The 18,793-nt window shown below is 41.5% G+C and overlaps 2 protein-coding genes across 3 annotated transcripts in view; one reads left to right on the top strand and one right to left on the bottom strand.

Moving 5' to 3' along the window:
• Nucleotides 1-4,520, bottom strand: part of EFL1 (elongation factor like GTPase 1) — an 89,740-nt gene extending 85,220 nt beyond the window's left edge. Inside the window, exons 1-3 of one of the 2 annotated variants that reach the window (XM_074354073.1) lie at nt 4,385-4,520; nt 3,501-3,610; nt 823-890 (exon numbers count right to left, since the gene is read on the bottom strand). In XM_074354073.1, the coding sequence (XP_074210174.1) occupies nt 823-890; nt 3,501-3,591 (159 nt within the window). In that variant the 5' untranslated portion in view covers nt 3,592-3,610; nt 4,385-4,520. Of the gene's footprint in view, nt 1-822; nt 891-3,500; nt 3,611-3,741; nt 3,762-4,384 lie in introns of those variants that run through there. The other variant, XM_074354074.1, reaches the window with a different exon arrangement.
• LOC105069114 (stabilizer of axonemal microtubules 2) lies at nt 4,516-18,793 on the top strand. Its single transcript, XM_010955144.3, has 4 exons — nt 4,516-4,705; nt 7,563-7,742; nt 12,830-13,032; nt 15,305-18,793. The coding sequence occupies exons 1-4, from the start codon at nt 4,668-4,670 to the stop codon at nt 16,246-16,248; spliced, it is 1,365 nt and encodes a 454-aa protein (XP_010953446.1). The 5' UTR covers nt 4,516-4,667; the 3' UTR covers nt 16,249-18,793.

Genomic DNA, 18,793 nt, shown 5'->3' with positions numbered 1-18,793 from the left:
ACTTCTCAAGTGGGCAAAATAAAACCACTTTATTGTTTCATTCAACCCAGTTTCTTTAGCCTCCTATAGACAGTACCTTGGGCCACTTCTCCACCCAACCTGCCTGAAATGCCCAATTTTTCCCTCAGTCTCTCAGGTCTACTTTTTTTGACTCAGTTTTGCTTCCCCATTTCCTCTTCTCTATATTCCCAGTCACCTGATAAATCCTGCTGACTAGGTCCTAAATTCATGGAGGGGAGGAATATTTCTATTTTTCTACTGGAAATAAATTATTCCAAGTCCTTTCAATTCACAGCTAGTAACAAAGGTCTCTTTAATTATTTCCTAAAACATGATTTTCATCATGACCCTCAGGCTTCAAAAGCCTTCCTTTGGTACTTAGGTTAGCCTTCAAGGTCTTCTTAATGGGATACACTTTTTTCTACCAGCACATTTTTCTCTCTCAGTTGTCTCTAGGCAAAAGTTCTTCTCAAATCAAACGCTATCTACAAATTAACCTTTGTCCACTTTATCCATGTTACTTCCCCCTGTGAAGAATCTATTCCACCTGTAAAATTTTCCACAATCATGCCAGGCTATCATTTGACTTGTGGCAAAAACTCATTCTTGTGCTTTTAAAATATTAACATAAAGTAATATAAAGCAACATAGAAGGAGCTTTTTCTCAACATCTGTTTTATCTTGTTAAATGAATTGGCAGCTTCTTAGATACATGAATTATGCCGTATACATTTTGGATCTCTAAGAGCACAACAAATGGTTCATCTCGTTGCAGATTACTAATACTTACCGAAATGCAAGTATTTATCAGACATAACATACCTTTCCTGCCAGGCGGCTTGAGATGATCCCGTTGCTAGATATAAGACAGTCAGCCAGGGTAGTTTTTCCTGGTAAAATAACAATATTAATTCAATCTATTCTTTTAAAGGAGTAGGTGGGTAAACTGTATCTACAAATTTAACATCTAATCATAAGAATTGGTTTAGCAAATATTTCCTATTTACTTATACTAAGTGAAGCAAGACACAACTGGCTGGCATTTTAAATTTTCAACAAAGCACCATCTGGAAGGTCAGACTCTAGACTGTATAGCACTGTAATCTGTATCTTCAATCCTGTGGCTCTCAACAGCCTCACTTTAAAAATTGTCAAGCAACTTTTTCTTAAGCACAGAAAACATTTTTTTTTAAACTGAGGCATAATTTACACAGAGCAAAATGCACAGACTCTTAAATGATGAGATAAACCACTGTGCCAATCACAATATAAAACATCTGACAAACAACATTTTCATAGTTACTAAAATCTGTCCCATAAGAATTTGATCAGTTTTACTGTAATTATTACATCAGTCATCAGACATCCATAAGAGTGACCAGGCCTATAAACTTAAACCCTTGACAGCGCAGAATGACAAAAGGATGGCACAGCAATCATTTGCCTCACTGGATGGGATACTGGGTAAAACATCATCAAGAAACAATAGAACATAAGCTTCTGCCACATTTCCCCATGTACGGCCTTAGCTAGCATTTGCCAGTTAATTTTTCTGAAGAAAATACTTATTTGGCAAAGAAATTCAGGAAATTCCCTATAACTCCTATTGTTTGCAAGCCAATGGAGGGCATCAGCTACACTGTAGCGACCAATGCTGCCTAGTATCCAAACCTAAACCCAGGAATCTATTTAACTTCTTTGTATACTTAAGTATCCATTTAGACCTGTAATACTGCAAAATGTATTTGCCATGTAAATATTATGTGTTAGTACATAATCCTAGAGCATCACTTTCCTGCTATCCAATGGAGGAGAACTCATTCTAAGTGTGGCAAGCATATATCCCCCAGAATGCAAGTGTCAAGAAAGCAGGGACTTTGCTTTATTCATAGCTGTATCCCTAGAGCCAGAACAAGGCTTGACATAAGAAACAGTCAATGAATATTTGTTGAATGAATACATGAATCACAGGTTTTTTAGGGCAGTACTATCTTAACATAATTTTAAATAGTAAGTTTAAAAGTAATTTGTTGTACACACACACACATCACTGACTTGCCAACATGATTTAATTCATAAAGCAAAAAAATACTTCTGTCAAACCTCATGTCCTTAAAATGTGAGCAGCATAATTATAAAAACTCATGGGGTAGAGTTCGTCACTAGATTTGTATAAAAACTCATTTTCAGTTGGCTTCACCTACAAAGTAATCCATTATTAGTTCCCACACTACTTCCCTTCAGCTATTATATCAACGGCAATAATCACTTAACCTCTTTCCTGCCTTTCAATCCATCCTAAACACTTCCACCAGACTAATCTTTCTAATGTACTATCTGATCACAACATTCCTGCTTTACTGTGTTCTCCCAATGGCGCCCTATTACCTAATAATAAATGTTAATCATCATCTTCATGATAAAGCATGTTTCTACCGAGGGCTTCTCATTACTATCACATTTAATCCTCACAATGTTCTAGGGTAGGTCCAGTTTTCATCCCAGTGCACAGATGTTGTATACTGAAGCTCAAAAAGGCAAGGTAACTTGAAACGGAGTTTACAACTCAGGTTGTCTAATTCCAGAGCTGGAGCATTAACCCGTCTCCTATGAAGGGTCTATGAGGGCATGAAGGGTCTATGAGATATGGCCCAGCCTACCTCATCGCTTTTATCTCTTACTCCCTCACCTTCAGGATGGCATATAGTTTTTATTCCACACGCTCATTCTGGTCACTTTGCTGTGGCTACCTAAACTAAGAAGGAGTTTGAAACTAAGAGTAGGCTTATAGCAAGAGGCAATGCCATGGTACAGAAGCAATGTCTGTCAGGAGCTAAGCATCACGCATTAGCTATCCCCGCCCCTCCCATGTCCTGTGCTTTGGTCACAGACATTTCTTTCTCCCCTTGCTGACACTATTCCCGCTCGGAATGTATGAACCCCTCTCCCATCCTGAGTCACTCCTCAGGGGTCATCCCTAACACTAATCATGCTATGAAGCCTTTTCTTCCTGGCTTCCCAATCCTCCAGCTCTCTCAACCTTTAGAGTCTCCTTTTTGCCTCTCATGCTGTGCTGCCTCAAGCCCCAGATCACTTCTAGTGCCCTGTTCATAAACCCCTACCTTCTGACATACCTAACAAAATACCCTGAGCTTAGCAGAAGTTCGATAAACATCTGATGAGATTAAGAGAACCATGTAACACAGGTTCTGAGGATATTATGTCAAGACCACAGACTTTTTATATTACAAAGCCATTTCAAAAATACTTCATATTTAAAAAACAATGCAGTATGCTATATAGAAGAATGCTAATCACTAGTAAGCTGTCTTCATTTCAAATACTTGACAGCGTGTTCCTCCCACATCAAACTTTTAAAGGAAATGAGACTTGCAGGTTAACAAGCATCACTCTCAGCTGCGCATGGTGTCACTACACTGACACAAGTGGAGACACACCCCTTTATTAATGTAAATAAGCCATCTAAAATGGATTCTTACCATGGTCAACATGAGCCAAAACACAGATATTCCTGATGTTAGCAGTGTTTTTCTGGAGCTGAATCATCTTATCCAAACTACCGAGCACCATGATCACTTATTTCCTGTGACTAAAAATTAAACATGTTATATAATGGCTACAGGTCCGGGCATGAAAACTTTTCTTAATCCTGGGAGCTGACAAAACTCAGGTCCCTTAAAGGAAGAACCCAATGAACGCTTACTGAAGGGATATACCCACCTAGGCCCAAGTCCAGTTTGAGCACTTAAGCAAATACCGTATCACGACTGTACTTGTGGAGTTTACTAATCCTTCCAGATCAGGCGGCTGCGGTGAATCACACAGCTCGTGCGGGCTGCGTGCACCGCGGCACCAGTAACTCTGCCCAGCACTCTGTGCTCCGGTAACTCTCTCCAGGTCAGTGATTACGTATTGGAAGGGTCGCATGCAGGAGGGAGAGAAGACGCCGACTACTCTCCCTCCCCGTCCTCGACCTTTTCCCAAGTCCTTCCTTCTATCACTCCCGCTTGCTTTCGCTGGAGATGAAATGCCCAGCTTTATTACTGCTCCAGCCCGAAAAAGTTCTGGGTCACGTGCTTATTTACCAAGCAGGTGCACTGAAGGTCTTTCATTCCTTTCTACATTAAAAAAAAAAAAAAAAACCCAAAAGCTCATCTCACATTCCCTTCACCACCACTCCCTTTTTCTCTGAGGATCCCGGGTGCGCACCTAGAAGCCACCGCCCCGGCCCCGGGCTGGACACTTCCAGCTAGAGCTCGCCCCCAGCCTCGCTCCCTGACCCGCCGCCGCGGCGACCCGGGTCCCCCTACGGCCCGGAGCTGGCGGAGGAGGACGGCCACACCGAACGCCGGCCCGCACTCACCGGCTCCCGCCGCCCCGCCAGCCCCGCTCGGAAGTCCGCGCCGGGCCACACCACGCGCGTCGAAAGCACCCAGAGCTCGGCGCCTCCTCAACGCCCGCGCGCCGGAGGCGGGGCTGACGGACGCACGACCTTTGACCCACGCGCGTCTCTGACGCCGCCGGAAGCCGCGCCGCGTCCGTCACCCGGGCTCCCGCGGTTGCCTTGACTACGGCGGGTGCGGTGGCACCATAGACACGGCGGACGCAGGGGAGCCGCGGAGCCGACCCCGCGAGCCCGCAGCAGCATGAGGAGCTGGTGTCTGTGTCAGATTTGTACCTGCGGGTAAGAAACGGCCCCTGGGGCGCCGCGGGGCCTGGGAGCGAGCTGGGCCCTAGCGGGACCGAGCCCTGCGTGGCCGCCCGGCGGAGGTGTAGGGACGCGGGCGCAGCGATGTCCCCACTTACCCGGGTCAGCGAATGCCCGCTTCGCACCCGCCAGCTACCGCGGCTTAAACAGTTGTGCTTTGCCTGCTCCCTCTCCAGCGGCGCAAACTGAAGTGCCATCCAGCCTGGCGGGTAGTCTACGCATGTGTAGCGGCCCGATGTCAGGCTGGGGAAGTGGGGGGATCTGATGCGACTTGGGAGTGTATGCCCGCAAAATTAAAAATAAATAAATACATAAAAGAAAACGGAAGAAGATCAGAACGGTGTGCAAGTCTATGAATTTTCAACCCGCGTTAAGCGTCCTTCTATATCTAGTTTTCCATCCGAGCCTGACCGTATTCCCTTTCCCATTCCCATCCAGGCAGCGCTCCTTTAGGGTCTGACTGACTGAAAAGGTAATATATAGTATCCACCCTGAAACCCAGAATTGGTCTATGAGTCTTGCCTAACAACCTCCAACCACCTATAAACACCGTCTTCTCTTTCCTCTGCTTCCCTGTTGACCCAGGGATTAGATCACTATTTGCCAAGTAAATATTATGAATATGTCATTCCCATCGTATTGTAAGCCCCTCCAGAGGGAAAACACTCTGCATGTTGATGGAAGCAAGTTTCATGATAAACGTTGTTTGTAATTAATAACTACATGTAGGTTAAAAGATACAATAACATTTGAGGGTATGATTCCTATCTAAAAATCGTGATGTGCAAGAAAATTAATTTTTTTCTAATCTTTAAGTTAATTTATATCCAACTCAAGTTCTTTTGTCAACCAGCTGTCAGGAAATTTCAGTCTTCATGATGTTAGAGGCTTCCTTTTCTTTAGGCAGTAAAATAATCCAGGGAGCTGTGAGGCATTGCCAATGCAGGAGGAGTCCTCTCTGGGCTTTAATAAACAATGGTAATGCTTCCCACTGAAATATCTCTTGCTGAAGTTTATATAATCCCTTCCAGAGTGTTGCCACCCCTGTTTTCAGGTTTATGTTTGAGGTACAAGAATCTTGGCAAAGCTGGGAGCCACTGTTGTAGGGTTTCACCTAGCCCACTCTTGAGATCTGGCCTCACCTCCTGGTACACTGGTAGAGTGAGGCAAAGACCCCACATTTTCTTGTCTTTTTAAAAGACAATTAATGGAAGAGATGAAATCAGGTGTCCTTCTGGAGAGAGGTCCTAAGAGGAAACAGATTGTCTTGTACTGAAAAAGAAGGAAGAGGAAACAATTCCCCCAGAGAGAGGAAGGAGGTAAAAGATGAAGAGGAAGGGCTTCTGAGAGGAGGGGGTCATCTCCAGAAGGACGCCTGATTTCATCTCTTACATGAGTTATTTTCTAAAAAGACAGGAAAGTGTTGACTTCAGGCATCTTCCATCCTCTGCACTCCCAAAAACCCTGCAACAGGGAAATATCCGAGTCATGATTACCTGCTTGAAACAAAGGAGGGGAAAAAACAAGGAGAACAAGCTCATTAGTATTTCAGTGCCTTGCTTCTCTCCAGGAGGATCAAGATCCTCAAGAGACCGCTTCAGGGAAATTTTGACCTGAGTCTGCTAGTTTTTCATCTTGCTGTTTGAATCTTTTTTTTTTCATACTATGTAACTAAATCATTTCAAATGTCTGTCTGTTTCACTATATCCATCAAAACTATCATCTATCTCATAACATATTTTTCTCTGCAGCCTGTATGTACAATTGCTCATGTGAGTTAAACTGTTTACTTGTTAAGAGCTTTATCCTTTTTTTTCTGATTATGAAAGAAACATACTACATGAAACATAGTATAAAAATTCAAATAAAATATCTATAATGTAGTGAAAATCCCTCATAATCCTATCCCCACAGATAACAAATGTTCTTTGACTAGTTTCACGTCTGCATTCTGTAAAGAGAGAGAGAGAGAGGCATACTATTCCACAACCTAGTTTTTTACTGTTTACAATCTCCGCACCTTCCAATGGCCATGCATAAAGAGCCTTACTCCCTTTAACAACTGCATGCCATTCATGTATATGATGTATTGATCAGGGTTCTTAGTTATGGACAACGTAATCTACTTTGGCTAGTTAAGGCATAAAGGAATTTATTAAGGAGAATATACAGCTCACAGAATTGTTGCAAGAAAGAAGAAACAGTTTGCAAACTAAGCTTTCAGGAAAAATTCCCAGAAAACTCACCACAGAACAGGGCTGCCAGGTGTCACTGCCTCCACCACAATCAAGAAACTGCAACAGAACTACTCATCACTGCCAAGGTCAGGGAGCTGCCAAGTCAAGAAGCCACCTTGCAAACCAAGATGCTGCCTGACAACTGCTGGCCCCTAACTCTCTGTGCCACAGCTACAATCCATTCACACAAAATGGACCTGCCCTACCTCTCCCCCTACATAGCTCTCTCTGAATTAGAGTCTCACGTGACTACATCCAATAAGTGAAACCTGAAACCTGAATTGTATGTAGAAACTGCCTGCAAGGGGCCTGGGAAGTTTACTTGTTAGCTTTTCAGCTTAGTATAAGAAAACACACTAAATTGTTGCCAGAGCAAAACCAGAGTTTCTACCACATCAGGATATACCATAATATATGCATTGTTTTTATAAACATGACTGCAGAGTAAACAGAAGTTTTCTTGGTTTTGTTTTTCAGTAAAGCTGCTCTTAAGTTTAGAGATTCTGAGTTTACTGAAGGTTCTATGATTAAAATGCAATTATACAAAATGTTTTTGAAGGTGAACTTAATCTTTCAGTTTATTTATGTTTGCACAGGCGACATCGTTGTCCGCATGGAACCACAAGGATTTATGAAAACTCTGGCATGTCTTGTCCCACAACTGAGTATTTGGAAAAATATCCTACGTATGGCAATGTGCCTCCACCTCAGAGTCTGAAACCCAAGGAAGAATTCAGAGCATGTCACAGTAAAATGGAAGGAATAACAACATTTAAGTAAATATCGAGAAACCATTTGCTTTACTTACTTTTCTCCTGACTCTTCTGGTCTTAATAAAGGTTTTGTTTGTTTTTCAACTCTTTAAATTGAACTATTTAGTTGTTGTAAGTTGAACCAATCCAAGAAGCAAAAAACCAGTTGAGTCACGACTTGAGAAAAACAGAAAGATAATTTAGATGACAAAAATGAAAAGGAAAAAGGGAAATAAAAAGTTCTATTGATTTTTTTTTAACCCCCTAAAATCTCTTGTGTTATCTGCTTTCCACTGTCACCAGCACCTAGGGGAATGCAGTAGCTTCCTAATTGTTATGTCTGTATCTACTCTAGTTTTTCCATCTCTGATCTGTTTTCCAACTCTAGCCTGCATTTTAAAATGCAGATCTCATCCTATCACCGCCCTGCTGAAAATACTCTATTTTCCCATTACGTTTACTATACACCAAAACCCCTTCATTGCTTAGTCGCTACGTGCTTCTCTGATTTATTTTCACTGCAGTGCCCTTTGCACTTTTTTATGGTCACTGTACCATCAGATATTTTTCATTTCTTGAAAGTACCAGGTTTCCTTTGTCACAGAACCTTCCAAGATTTTATTTCAGCTGCCTGGGATTCTTCCTGCCTCTTACCCTAGTTAATACCCTTTCAGCCTATGGATCTCAATTCAAAGCCTTCTCTGACACCTCTCCCAGCTTTCAGTCTAGGTAAAAGCCCCCTATGTAAGCTCCCAAAGCGTCTTCCTATTATTTTATCATCAGATTAGTTTCAGTGTTCCATGAAAGCAGGAACTATGTCTATTCTTATCTCGGCATTCTACTTCCAGAAACCCAGTACAGTGCTTCCTAGCTCATAGTAGGCAGTCAGTATTCATTCAGTGTGTGAGACAGAAAAGTCCTTCTAAGCCTGAACTTTTCATTTGGACTCAGCTTTTTTGATCTCTTTGTATCTTTGTCAATTCAAGGGGTTAATTCTTTTCTTTATTCTGTTAACATGCACACTATATTCAAGGTGCAACCTTAGGCATTAAGTGTAAAAATGTCAATAAATAGAGGTTCTTGCTTTCAAGGAATGCATACATCAGATTTCTACAATATAAGGGTTTTAAAATGCTCTATAACAGCTTTAATTTGTAGTGCTATCCCTTTTCTTTTTATTTCAGATAGCGCTCATTCGACTTACATAGCACAGGTGGAGACCTTTAGACTTTTAGTCCAATACGCCTACCTTTCACCTTTCAGGCAACTCATGCAGTAATAGTGCTTTGGTGATTCCAGTTACTTCTGTAAGTGTGTGGCTCTTCCAGGAATTTGAAGATTTTCCATAGCCCTCAGACTTTGGTGTGATTTGGAATCACCTAGAAGGATTAAAATTGCAGATTCCAGAGCTCCACCTAAAATAGTCAGTAGATAATGGAGTGGATCCCAGGGATACGCATTTTTAACCAGCCCTGCTGGTGATTCTGTTGCTGCAGACTCAATGCAGTGGGTCGGTGGTGGACTGTCCACTGGGGATGGTGTGGAACACAAAGAAGGGATTTCCCCTACTGTTGTTCATAGTCTTGTGGGAACAATAGTCCAAAAACAAAAAATTAGGTAAACAAGATAATGACAGATCATAGTAAATCAGATGAAGGAATTGAACAATTAGTTGAGATAGAGCAAAGGCAATGGTTGCTCTTTTTTTCACCTTTACTCCTTTCTTCCTTGATGCCTTAATGATTCATAATGGAGATTTGAAATAAAATTCATAATGTTCATATTTATGAATAAACATCTTGCATTTAACCAATTCTAAGTGTTATAATCAAGAAAGTTTAACTTGTCATTCTTTCTTTAAAAAGGCAATTTCTTTTCAGTTCTAGATTTTTCTCAGTTGCCTTGTTCAGGTAGCCTTTAATAGTAAAAAAAAAAAAATTAATTAAAAAAAGTCTCAACTCCCAAAGGTTTAAATATGCCAATAAAACTAAAACTTCCATTTCTTAAAACATCATCTTTCTACTTAGTAAAACACTAGGACTTTTCTTTGTGTTTTGACTAGGGAACTAGCAGTATTTCCAAGAGCTATATAGGTGTTTGGAACTCTTGCTTGACTCCCTCATGTTGACAACATTGACTAGGAAGCAGAAAGTAGCTGATTTATCTGTACAAGGAATAAGGTGTCATTCTATTCTATATGTTTCTATAATATAGGAAGAGACTGTAAAGAGCAGATATCTGGACTTGTACAGGACTTTTGATCCTTTATAGCATTACAGTTGTAGCACAATAGATGACTGCCAGAGTTGGCAGGAAGTCTGCGCTGAAAGTATGATTCCAGACATGTCAAATGTTTGGGGATGTCAGATGAATAAGAGTGCATTTACCCCTTACCACTCCCCCATAGAAAGCCGCTTTGGGTTTGCGGGGATACTGTCTGACACTTAACTAATCTAACTGGAGCGACTAAGACTTCTAAGCTTTCTCTCTGTCCTCTCCCTGATCCTTCCACTCCCTGATTGCATTTTAGCCTATTCCCCTCTAGCTGGTATTTGGGAAGAGCAAAAAACACCTCAGATGTCTTGAGAAGCAGAGGTACGTGATTTCTACTATTATTCATCCACTAAATAGTATTTCTTAAGCATTTGTTAAGTGTCAGGTGCTATGTTAGGCACCTGGGACACAATGATGAGCAAAAACAGTCATGATCTCTCTGCTGACAGACGTGGCAGTCTAGTGAAGGTGGCAATCAACAACATCGTTCAAAATAGGTATGAAATTGCAACAGTGGTAGAATCTGAAGGATAGGCGCAAGGCAACTGGAGAGCCGGAGTAAGAGGTTTGACTTTATCAGGGAAATGAGGAGAATGAGCTAAACTCTGAAACATGTAAAGCAATTAACTAGAGTTGAGAGAGTAAGAAAGTGCATTCCAGGCAGAGCAGCATGTAGCAGGAGGACATGAAAGAAGGGAATTATCAAAGAAGGAAGACAAGAGGAAGCACAGTGTGAACTGAGGCTAGTGAACGAGGCCACGTGGGCCTTTGGGCCACGTTCAGTTTTTTCTGTATATTTAGAGCAATAAGAAGCCACTGAAGTTTTCTTTTTCTTTCTTGTTCTGTTGGTTTGTGTGTTTGTGTCTTGAAGGAAGTATGTAAAGGGGATAAGAAAGAGGCTTGGGACATGAGGGCAGAATAACCTGGTCAAATTTACACCTGAAAGGATTACTTCAGGGACAGTGTGAGAAAAGACTGGAAAGAGAACTAGTAAATGAGTTTAGGAAGCTAGTGAATTGATTTGAATGAGGTATTATGAAAACTTGGAATATTAAGAGTGGTGAAGAGAGAGAGAAAAATCAGTTAGATTTAAGAGAGATTTAGGAGGCAAAACTGACAGGAGTTAATGAGGAACTAAATACAGAGCGGAGGTGAGGCATGAAGGGTCAGTCCTAGGTTTCTGACTGTGCAGCTGAAGAGACGGTGATGTATTTCACTAAGACAGGGAGTAAGCACAAAGGACCAGATTTGTTGGGGGAAACAGTGGTTTGATTAGGGGCATACTAAGGTTTGAGATGCCATTGAATATCCAAGAGGCCACTGTAAACACTGATACGGAGCCGAGAGAAAGGTCTGAACTAAGATCCAAGTTTGAGAGGCATCTCTATAAAGGTGGAAATTGAAAGTGGGAGTAGAGGAGTTGTGCTCGGGAAGGACACTGGATGAGAGGACGAGAGTGTGCAGGCCTGGGTGTTGGGAACTCCAGCCCTTAAAGACGAGGAGAGGAGGATGAAGCTGCACTGGAGACTCAGAAGAAATAACGAGGAAGGCAGGAGGGGAGACTTTGCCAGAAATAGAGGGAGCGGGCAGTAATGTCAGTTATTGCCTGAGAGGTCAGGTAAGATGAGGACTAAAAACATCTGATGGATTTAATCAATAGAAGTCACTGTGAACCTTCAAGCTGTATTAGAGAAGTGACAGTGCTGGGAACCAGGCTGAAGCGGGTTGAAGAGGGGTCCAGCGTGGGTGGGTGCAGGTGACAAAATGGAGCCAAAAGTCTTAAGAAGTTTTATCATGAATAGAGAAGGGGTTCAGTGAGTTTTGGTTTTTGGAGCTATGGATGTATACAGAAAATATTTACTAATACAAGATGGTTTAAATAAATCATAAAATGAGTGAAACAGTCGCTGGAGTCCCAAAAGGGAAAAAAAAGCAATTTTGAAGACTTGTAGTCGTATTGCAGTAGCTAACATATTATTCTTACTGTGTTCTAAACACTCAGGTGTATGGTGGACATGTGTCAGTCCTTAAAACAACCCTGTGACATAGATGGTATTATTGTCCTCTTTTCTATCTAAGGAAACTGGAGCATAGGCAGGTTAACGAAGTTGTCCAACATCATACATCTAGTGAACGACAGAGCCAGGGTTTGGACCCTGTAATCTGATTAGTCTGTGGTCTCCTCCACCCCACCAGACAACCTGGGTGTCTGATGACTGCCTCTGCCACATAATGTTTTATAATGCCCAGGGAGGCTGGGGTGCCATATGACTCCCGTCCCTGGCAAGGGTTTCTGGGGGATCTGAAGATGAGTCAGACTCACATCCATACTATGAATATGATTTATGTCTAAAAGCCAGAGTTTAGACATAAATTACTTATTTCATTGATTATTTAATGATGAGCAGGAAGACAGCATGACTTCAGCAAGAAGAGAGGATGCTCAGATAGTTTATTAAAGTCTTCAATAGGAATAAGGATTTTGACAAGGTGGACCCAGGGGATCTATTAAAAAAATTTTTCTGACCTTCTAGGTCAGAAAAAAAATTCAGTTATTTGAAGATTTTATTTATGTAAGATCCAAGTAACCGAGGATCCACTATAAGGATGTTTTGAAAACTAGGATCTTTGACAGTTATTTTTCTTAAGACATTTATTCATTGGATAGGGCATAAAGGAATTCAACAAACTCAAGTAGTTTATCAACCATCACCATTTTAAATATCTTCTTAGACTTTTCAAGTGAAAACAAAAAGACTTGACAATGTCAATACTGCACTGAAATAATTAGACACAAAAGAACCTATGAGGCTATGTTTCAAATTTATATATTTCAGGTCAGATTATCGTCCTTATGAAATAGTCAAACAACCTCGCCATGTGCCAGAAGAATATAAAGCAAAACAGGGAAAGATTGATCTTGGTACTACCTACAAACGGGATTTTAATTCTTATAAAGTACAGCCTGTGGCAATAGTCCGGCCTCTGGAGAGACAACAAGTCAAAAAAGGAAAGCTGGACACTGTCCCAACCTATAAAGGTAACTTGCCGTTTCAAAAATGAAAGGGCCAAAAATACTAAAACTCACGTCCAGCTCTGACATCTAATATCAAATCATAATTCTGGTGTGTTGCCAAAGTTAGTCCCTATGGCTTAGGAAAAAACTTCTCTTTGGCTAAAACAGTATTGCATAGTGAAAAAAAAAAAGACCATTTGCTTGATTGAGAGTTAAGAGAACTGGATTCCCATCCAAATTCGGTCACTTAGTTTTCTCTGACTCAAAACATGAAAACAAGGGATGCCATTGAACAAGCATTATGTCATGATGTGTCACATGCCACATATGTTGGCACTTGTCCTTTCCTTACATCCCAGAATGAGTTGAAACTCTACTGAGCATACTGGGGTTCAAATAAATTAAATAGTCTCCAAATTCTTGCTTCCCTTTTGAAAACCAAAGCTGGTTTGGTAAGGGAGAAATACTCTCTTCTATTTAGTTTCTCTGATGAAATAACATCTTTCTCTTGTAGACATTTCGGCAACAAGGACTCTCCCTGTATGTTTACAGGGAACCATAGACTTCCAATAACATCCTATGGTTTCCTTTTAGTTACTGAAAAACAGTGTGGTAATTTTATACACTTTAGATTGCAAACAACAGAGATTCCTTCTTGGTGGCTCAAGAAAAAGTGAGTTTGTGGTAAAACTTCACGTGACCTGGAATGAAAAGCTATCAGGGACAGAGGAAGCTTGAAGGAAGAGCTATTCCCTCCATCTCTGTGATGAGCTGCATGGTTCCTCTGCAGCATCGCTTCCCTTTACATGGCTTCTCTGATCACCATCCTGCTCACAGGCCTCCGCGGCCTGTGTGTCACCTCTGTTTCCTTACGGGTCTGTTTTGAAGCTGTCAGCGCACCACGGTGCTCCAATTCTGCTTGACGGCATCCATTTAGATTCTTCTCTCACTTTTATCTGGCTCTGTATGTTCAAATTTAGGTTCCCAAGAACAAGAATATGCTTGACGTAGATCATCTTCGCTTGCCACGTTGTTTCTTGCCAGGTCTCTACCAGCCTAAAGATTGCCTGCCCTTGGGTCCGGTATTCACTCTCGTTTGTAGGTCAGTAGCTTGAGAGTGGGAGTGATCATTTGGTCTAAAACCTGGCCATCTTGGCAGAAATATCTATGGCTGAGGAACTTTTCTCTTCAGAGGTGTTCGCATAACAAGCATCTGAGCTTTGGCCTTTCCAGTAAACATTGCCTGGACTTCAGTCTAGACTCGAATACTTTATCTTGTATGGCTTCCGTCTTTTTTTTTCCCCCCCCAAACTCATAGCCCAGGCCAGGACTCTTGTGGAGCTCCCTGGGATGCTCTTGAGGATTAAGACATTATGTGGGTCAAGAGCCCAGTTCAGTGCCCTGGGGAACAGCCCAGGCACCCAGGGGGCAGGGCTCGGCAGCCGGGTTGCCAGGCAGTCAGTCCTGCCAAGCCCCCCAAGGGCTACAGGTAGGAGGGGCCCCGAGAAAGGATGCGGGCACAGAACTGGAAGGAATGAAGGGCTCCTCTGCCTCGCCTTGTCCTTAGGACCTGTCTTTTATAAATTAATTTTTGGTATTTAGAAATAAATATTTTGAAGTGAGGTCAATTTTACAGTTTTTCTCAGCTTTCTACCTTTCTCATCTAGGAATGGAAAACCTAATAACCCTCAGTTGAAATAGAAGCACGTCAGCTTTCTATCCATGGTCTAGGTAAGCTGCAAGAAGCAGAATTAAGGTTATTTAATGCTAAATCCCAGTGTAACGGAGCTGAAATTTCCTCTCCTTTGAGGAGTTCCCCCAAAGCAAGAAGTAATACCCACATCACTTTTGCCCACACATCAGGGCCCTTGATTTTATGTCGAGCCCTAGATTTTAGGGTTTACTTTAGCATTTTATATATTATAGCAAAAGTTCCAACCAGTTCCTGGGAACACAGCAATAATCTCCTAAACTCTGGCTCCACCCAAAACAGCCCTTGGGGCTTTCAAAAACTGTTGGGATCAGGCCCAGAAGTTCCATTCTCTTGCATCATTAGAAGAATCTGAACGTGGAAGTTGTATATATTAAAGTGGAGAGACAGGAAGAGGAACGTAGAAATGAAAAAAGAATAAATCTGAGGGAATCAGTGAAAGTTCATACTTGACTAGTGCTCAGGTTCCCAAAGGAAATGGAATGATGGTAATACGGCCATGAGAGAGAGGTCAGTCATGGTTTTTAGAAGGTGGTTGTTTTCTTCAGTATTTAAACATGCTTTTTGTTTTTTTTAATTTTCAAGATGATTATAGAGCTTGGGACATTCAGAAAAGTGAACTCTGTAAACCGGAACAAGTTTACAATCCCCCTACTGTGAAATTTGGAAATTCAACTACCTTTCAGGACGACTATGTTCCTCAGGAGGTAAAGCTGAGGCAAAGCTTTAAGCCCAGCCCTGCGGTCACACGCCCTGCAGCCCCCTTTAACGATGCCACAAGCCATCGCCTGGATTACGTACCTTACCAGCTAGAACTCAAGTCTGCAAGGCCAAAGGAAGTTTACAAGCCATCTGACCAACCCTTCGAGGATCTCACAACTCACCGATATGACTTTCAGGGTCTTGTTGGTGAAACGGCAAAAATCTGTAGACCCGCACCCCCCAGAGTGGCCCCAAATGCTCAGTTTGAAGGAAGCACTGAATTCCGTGAAAGTTTTCAACCATGGGAAATCCCACCTCCTGAAATCAAGAAAGTACAAGAGTACGTCCCTCCTGCGGGCACCATGCAGTTCGACAGCACAAGCCACCTGGACTACGTTCCGCACCCGGCCAAGCGGGTTGTTCCCATCAGGCCAGTTTCCCACAGAAGAAACAACGGTTTTCCTTTCCAAGGAAAAAGCACCATGAAGGAGGATTTCCCAGCGTGGGAGAGCTGTCGTCCAGGACTCATTAGGCAGCAGCAGCAGATTCCCAACCCATCTGGAAAATTTGATGGTTTGAGCACTTTCCGATCTCACTATGTGCCACATGAACTGATTCCAACGGAGAGCTGCAAACCTTCAAATGTTGCCTTTAAGACTTCGATTCCATTTGATGACGTAACCATGTACTCCACAGAGTATGCGCCAAAGCAGCGGGAACTCTGCCCAGCCAGCTATCCTTCTCCTCCAGGTTACATCTTTGAAAACACAAATTCCCGAGGTCACAGATTCTTCCGCAAGATCACTCCCACAGTGAAGGCCTTCTAACCATGAAGTCATGTTGAAAAGGAAGCTAACAGAATGTTGGTTTTCCAAGGGCAAAAACAATTTTTTTATAGTAGAAAAAAATTTATGAGAGAGCTAAAACAAATCATTTTTAAAATTTTTAAATAAGAAGTCTAGAAAGTTTATTACAGGAAATCAGGATTTCAAAATCCATTTTGTATTGGTATTTTAACCAAGATTGTTTGTTTTTTATTTTATTATTAAAAAAAATTTTTTTTTCAAGGGCCGACCTTCAATAGATCACAGCTAGGGAGCTACTCTGCTATGTCTGAAACCCCGACCCAGACTGTTTAATATGCATTTCTGAAAGCTGAATAATGTACATTCCCATCTGAACTATTTTAATCCCAACATACTGTTTGGCAGCTTGTCTCAATCTATTATCATTTGCACTTGTGTTTATAATGATGACAGTTATATGGTTATTCACATACCAGTTATCATTTATCAAGTGCATTAGGACTGTCTAGAACACCACTGAAAATGAGACGTGGATTCTTCTTTCAAGACAACAGTATTTTTTCCTCTCAGGCTCCAAGGCATCTACACAACGTGGCCTGAGTCCACTGCTCCTCACCATGCTCAAGTTAGTGAGAGGCACTGTGCCGTGACGGGTAGAGGCTTTGTGGGCCAGGAATCAAAGCACCTGAGTTCAAGTTCCAGTAACATCAGTTTCTCCGTGTGTGCCACCGTAGGCAAGTGACTCCTTTGAGTCTCAGTGTCTTCATATCTGCTCGGCCTGCCTCACACAAACTTTGCTTTGAGCGTCAGGTCATATGATACATTGTAATCCATAAAGTAAAAGTGCTAAACAAATGCCAGGGACTGTTAATAAGTCAATCTCTTTTTGAACCTGTTTCTCCTTTTTCAAATTAGGATAATTACCTACGCCACACTCACTTTCTGGCCTGTAGCAAGGATTGTAAAATCACCTCATTTGCTTCGAGCTCCTGAGTAGTATGATTTCTGCGAAGAGTCTTGCCCTCTAAAGCTTTACAAGCCCCCGAAAAGTTGTTACAGAGAATGGAGAGCTTGGGTAGGAGAAGAATGTGGTTGAATGACAGTATCTCCAAAAAGGAAAAAGCATTTGCAAGAATAGTTTTACGAATGACTGACAGCTCTAAAGAAATCTTCAGGGTAACCTTAAGTAATTATGCACCTAATTACCATTCCCAGTCTCAGTGCAAAGAAGAATCCGATTCAGCATGGGCATAATTATGTCCTCCTCCCCCTCCAGTGTGAAGATTAGTGCTAAAAAGGGAGGGAGGGATGGAATGGGGGCATTAAATGAAGTAGAACATACTGCATTATCAAATGTTGAAAATTTCCTAACGAATTAAACTCATTGTTTTTTTCCTTTGATAAATGATTGCATTATGGGAGAATATGATTTATTTTATCATAAAGTTTAGTCTCTTGTAGCTTTAGAATTGTTTCAAACTATATACTTAATTGAGAATAAGGTCATCAGCATTTTTAATTATGTGGAAGTAGTTTAATTTTATTTACTTTCATGGTCGTGAAAATTACGTTGAATTTTATATGTCTATGCAACACTAATAAAGCATCAATGAAAGAAATGGGCTTTCATGAAATCATTTCTGTAACCAATTTTCTCTGGAAAACAGAGCTTATTCATAAAATATTTTCTAGGTTAACCTGTACATAATTAGATATGCTTACCTTTCTAACAGAAAACATTCTTATATACTCAAAATGAAAAATTAGGGAATATTACAGCTCTCCTCCTGGCCCATTTTCTGATGCTGGATATTCAAATCCCTCTGTGATCTAGCGGGGGTGGTCTCCACTGTGACAAAAGGCACCCATAGTAAGGCATCTCCTGAGGTTTCCTGAGGCAGTTTGCCTTGGGCTGCAGACACGAAGATGAATAATGGTGTCTCCACCATAATCTAACCTTCAATATAATAGATGTGAATATAGCAATTGGAACAAAGAATATGAAAACAAATATATGGATGTTTATGTATGATTGAAACATTATGCTGTACACCAGAAACTGACACATTGTAACTGACTGTACTTCAATTTAAAAACCAGAAAGCAAATAATACCAACAAAACAAAACAAAAATACAATTGGGGTGATGATTGCCTAGCTCTGAGAGCATACTAAAAATCCACTGAGTTGTACACTTTTCTTGAACGAATTATATGATATGGGAATTACATCTCAATAAAGCCATTACTGAAAAAAAAGAAAGAAATTGGAACAAAGTGTACGTGGGACATTTAGCCTGGGAGTTCAGGAAGGGCCTCCTGAGATACGGCGGGGGAGAGTAGCAACCCCGACGCATCATGCCCTTAGGTCCCCTTGAAGTGCCACGCAGGAGTGCACACACAGTCACGCAACATTTGAACAGCACTGGAAACTAGCATTGTTATTTAACCATCTGCCAGATTGAGAAGGAATTTCCACTACACCAAACTTGGATGAATCTCATGAAGCAAGGAGGACAATTTGGAGAGAAAAAGCAGTGGGAAATTCCCACCCCTACCCCATCCCA

This window comes from Camelus bactrianus, chromosome 27 (assembly GCF_048773025.1).
Source record: "Camelus bactrianus isolate YW-2024 breed Bactrian camel chromosome 27, ASM4877302v1, whole genome shotgun sequence".
NCBI classification, from domain to species: domain Eukaryota; kingdom Metazoa; phylum Chordata; class Mammalia; order Artiodactyla; family Camelidae; genus Camelus; species Camelus bactrianus.
The sequence above is the reverse complement of the archived record's forward strand: the minus strand, read 5'-3'. Positions and strand labels throughout refer to the sequence as shown.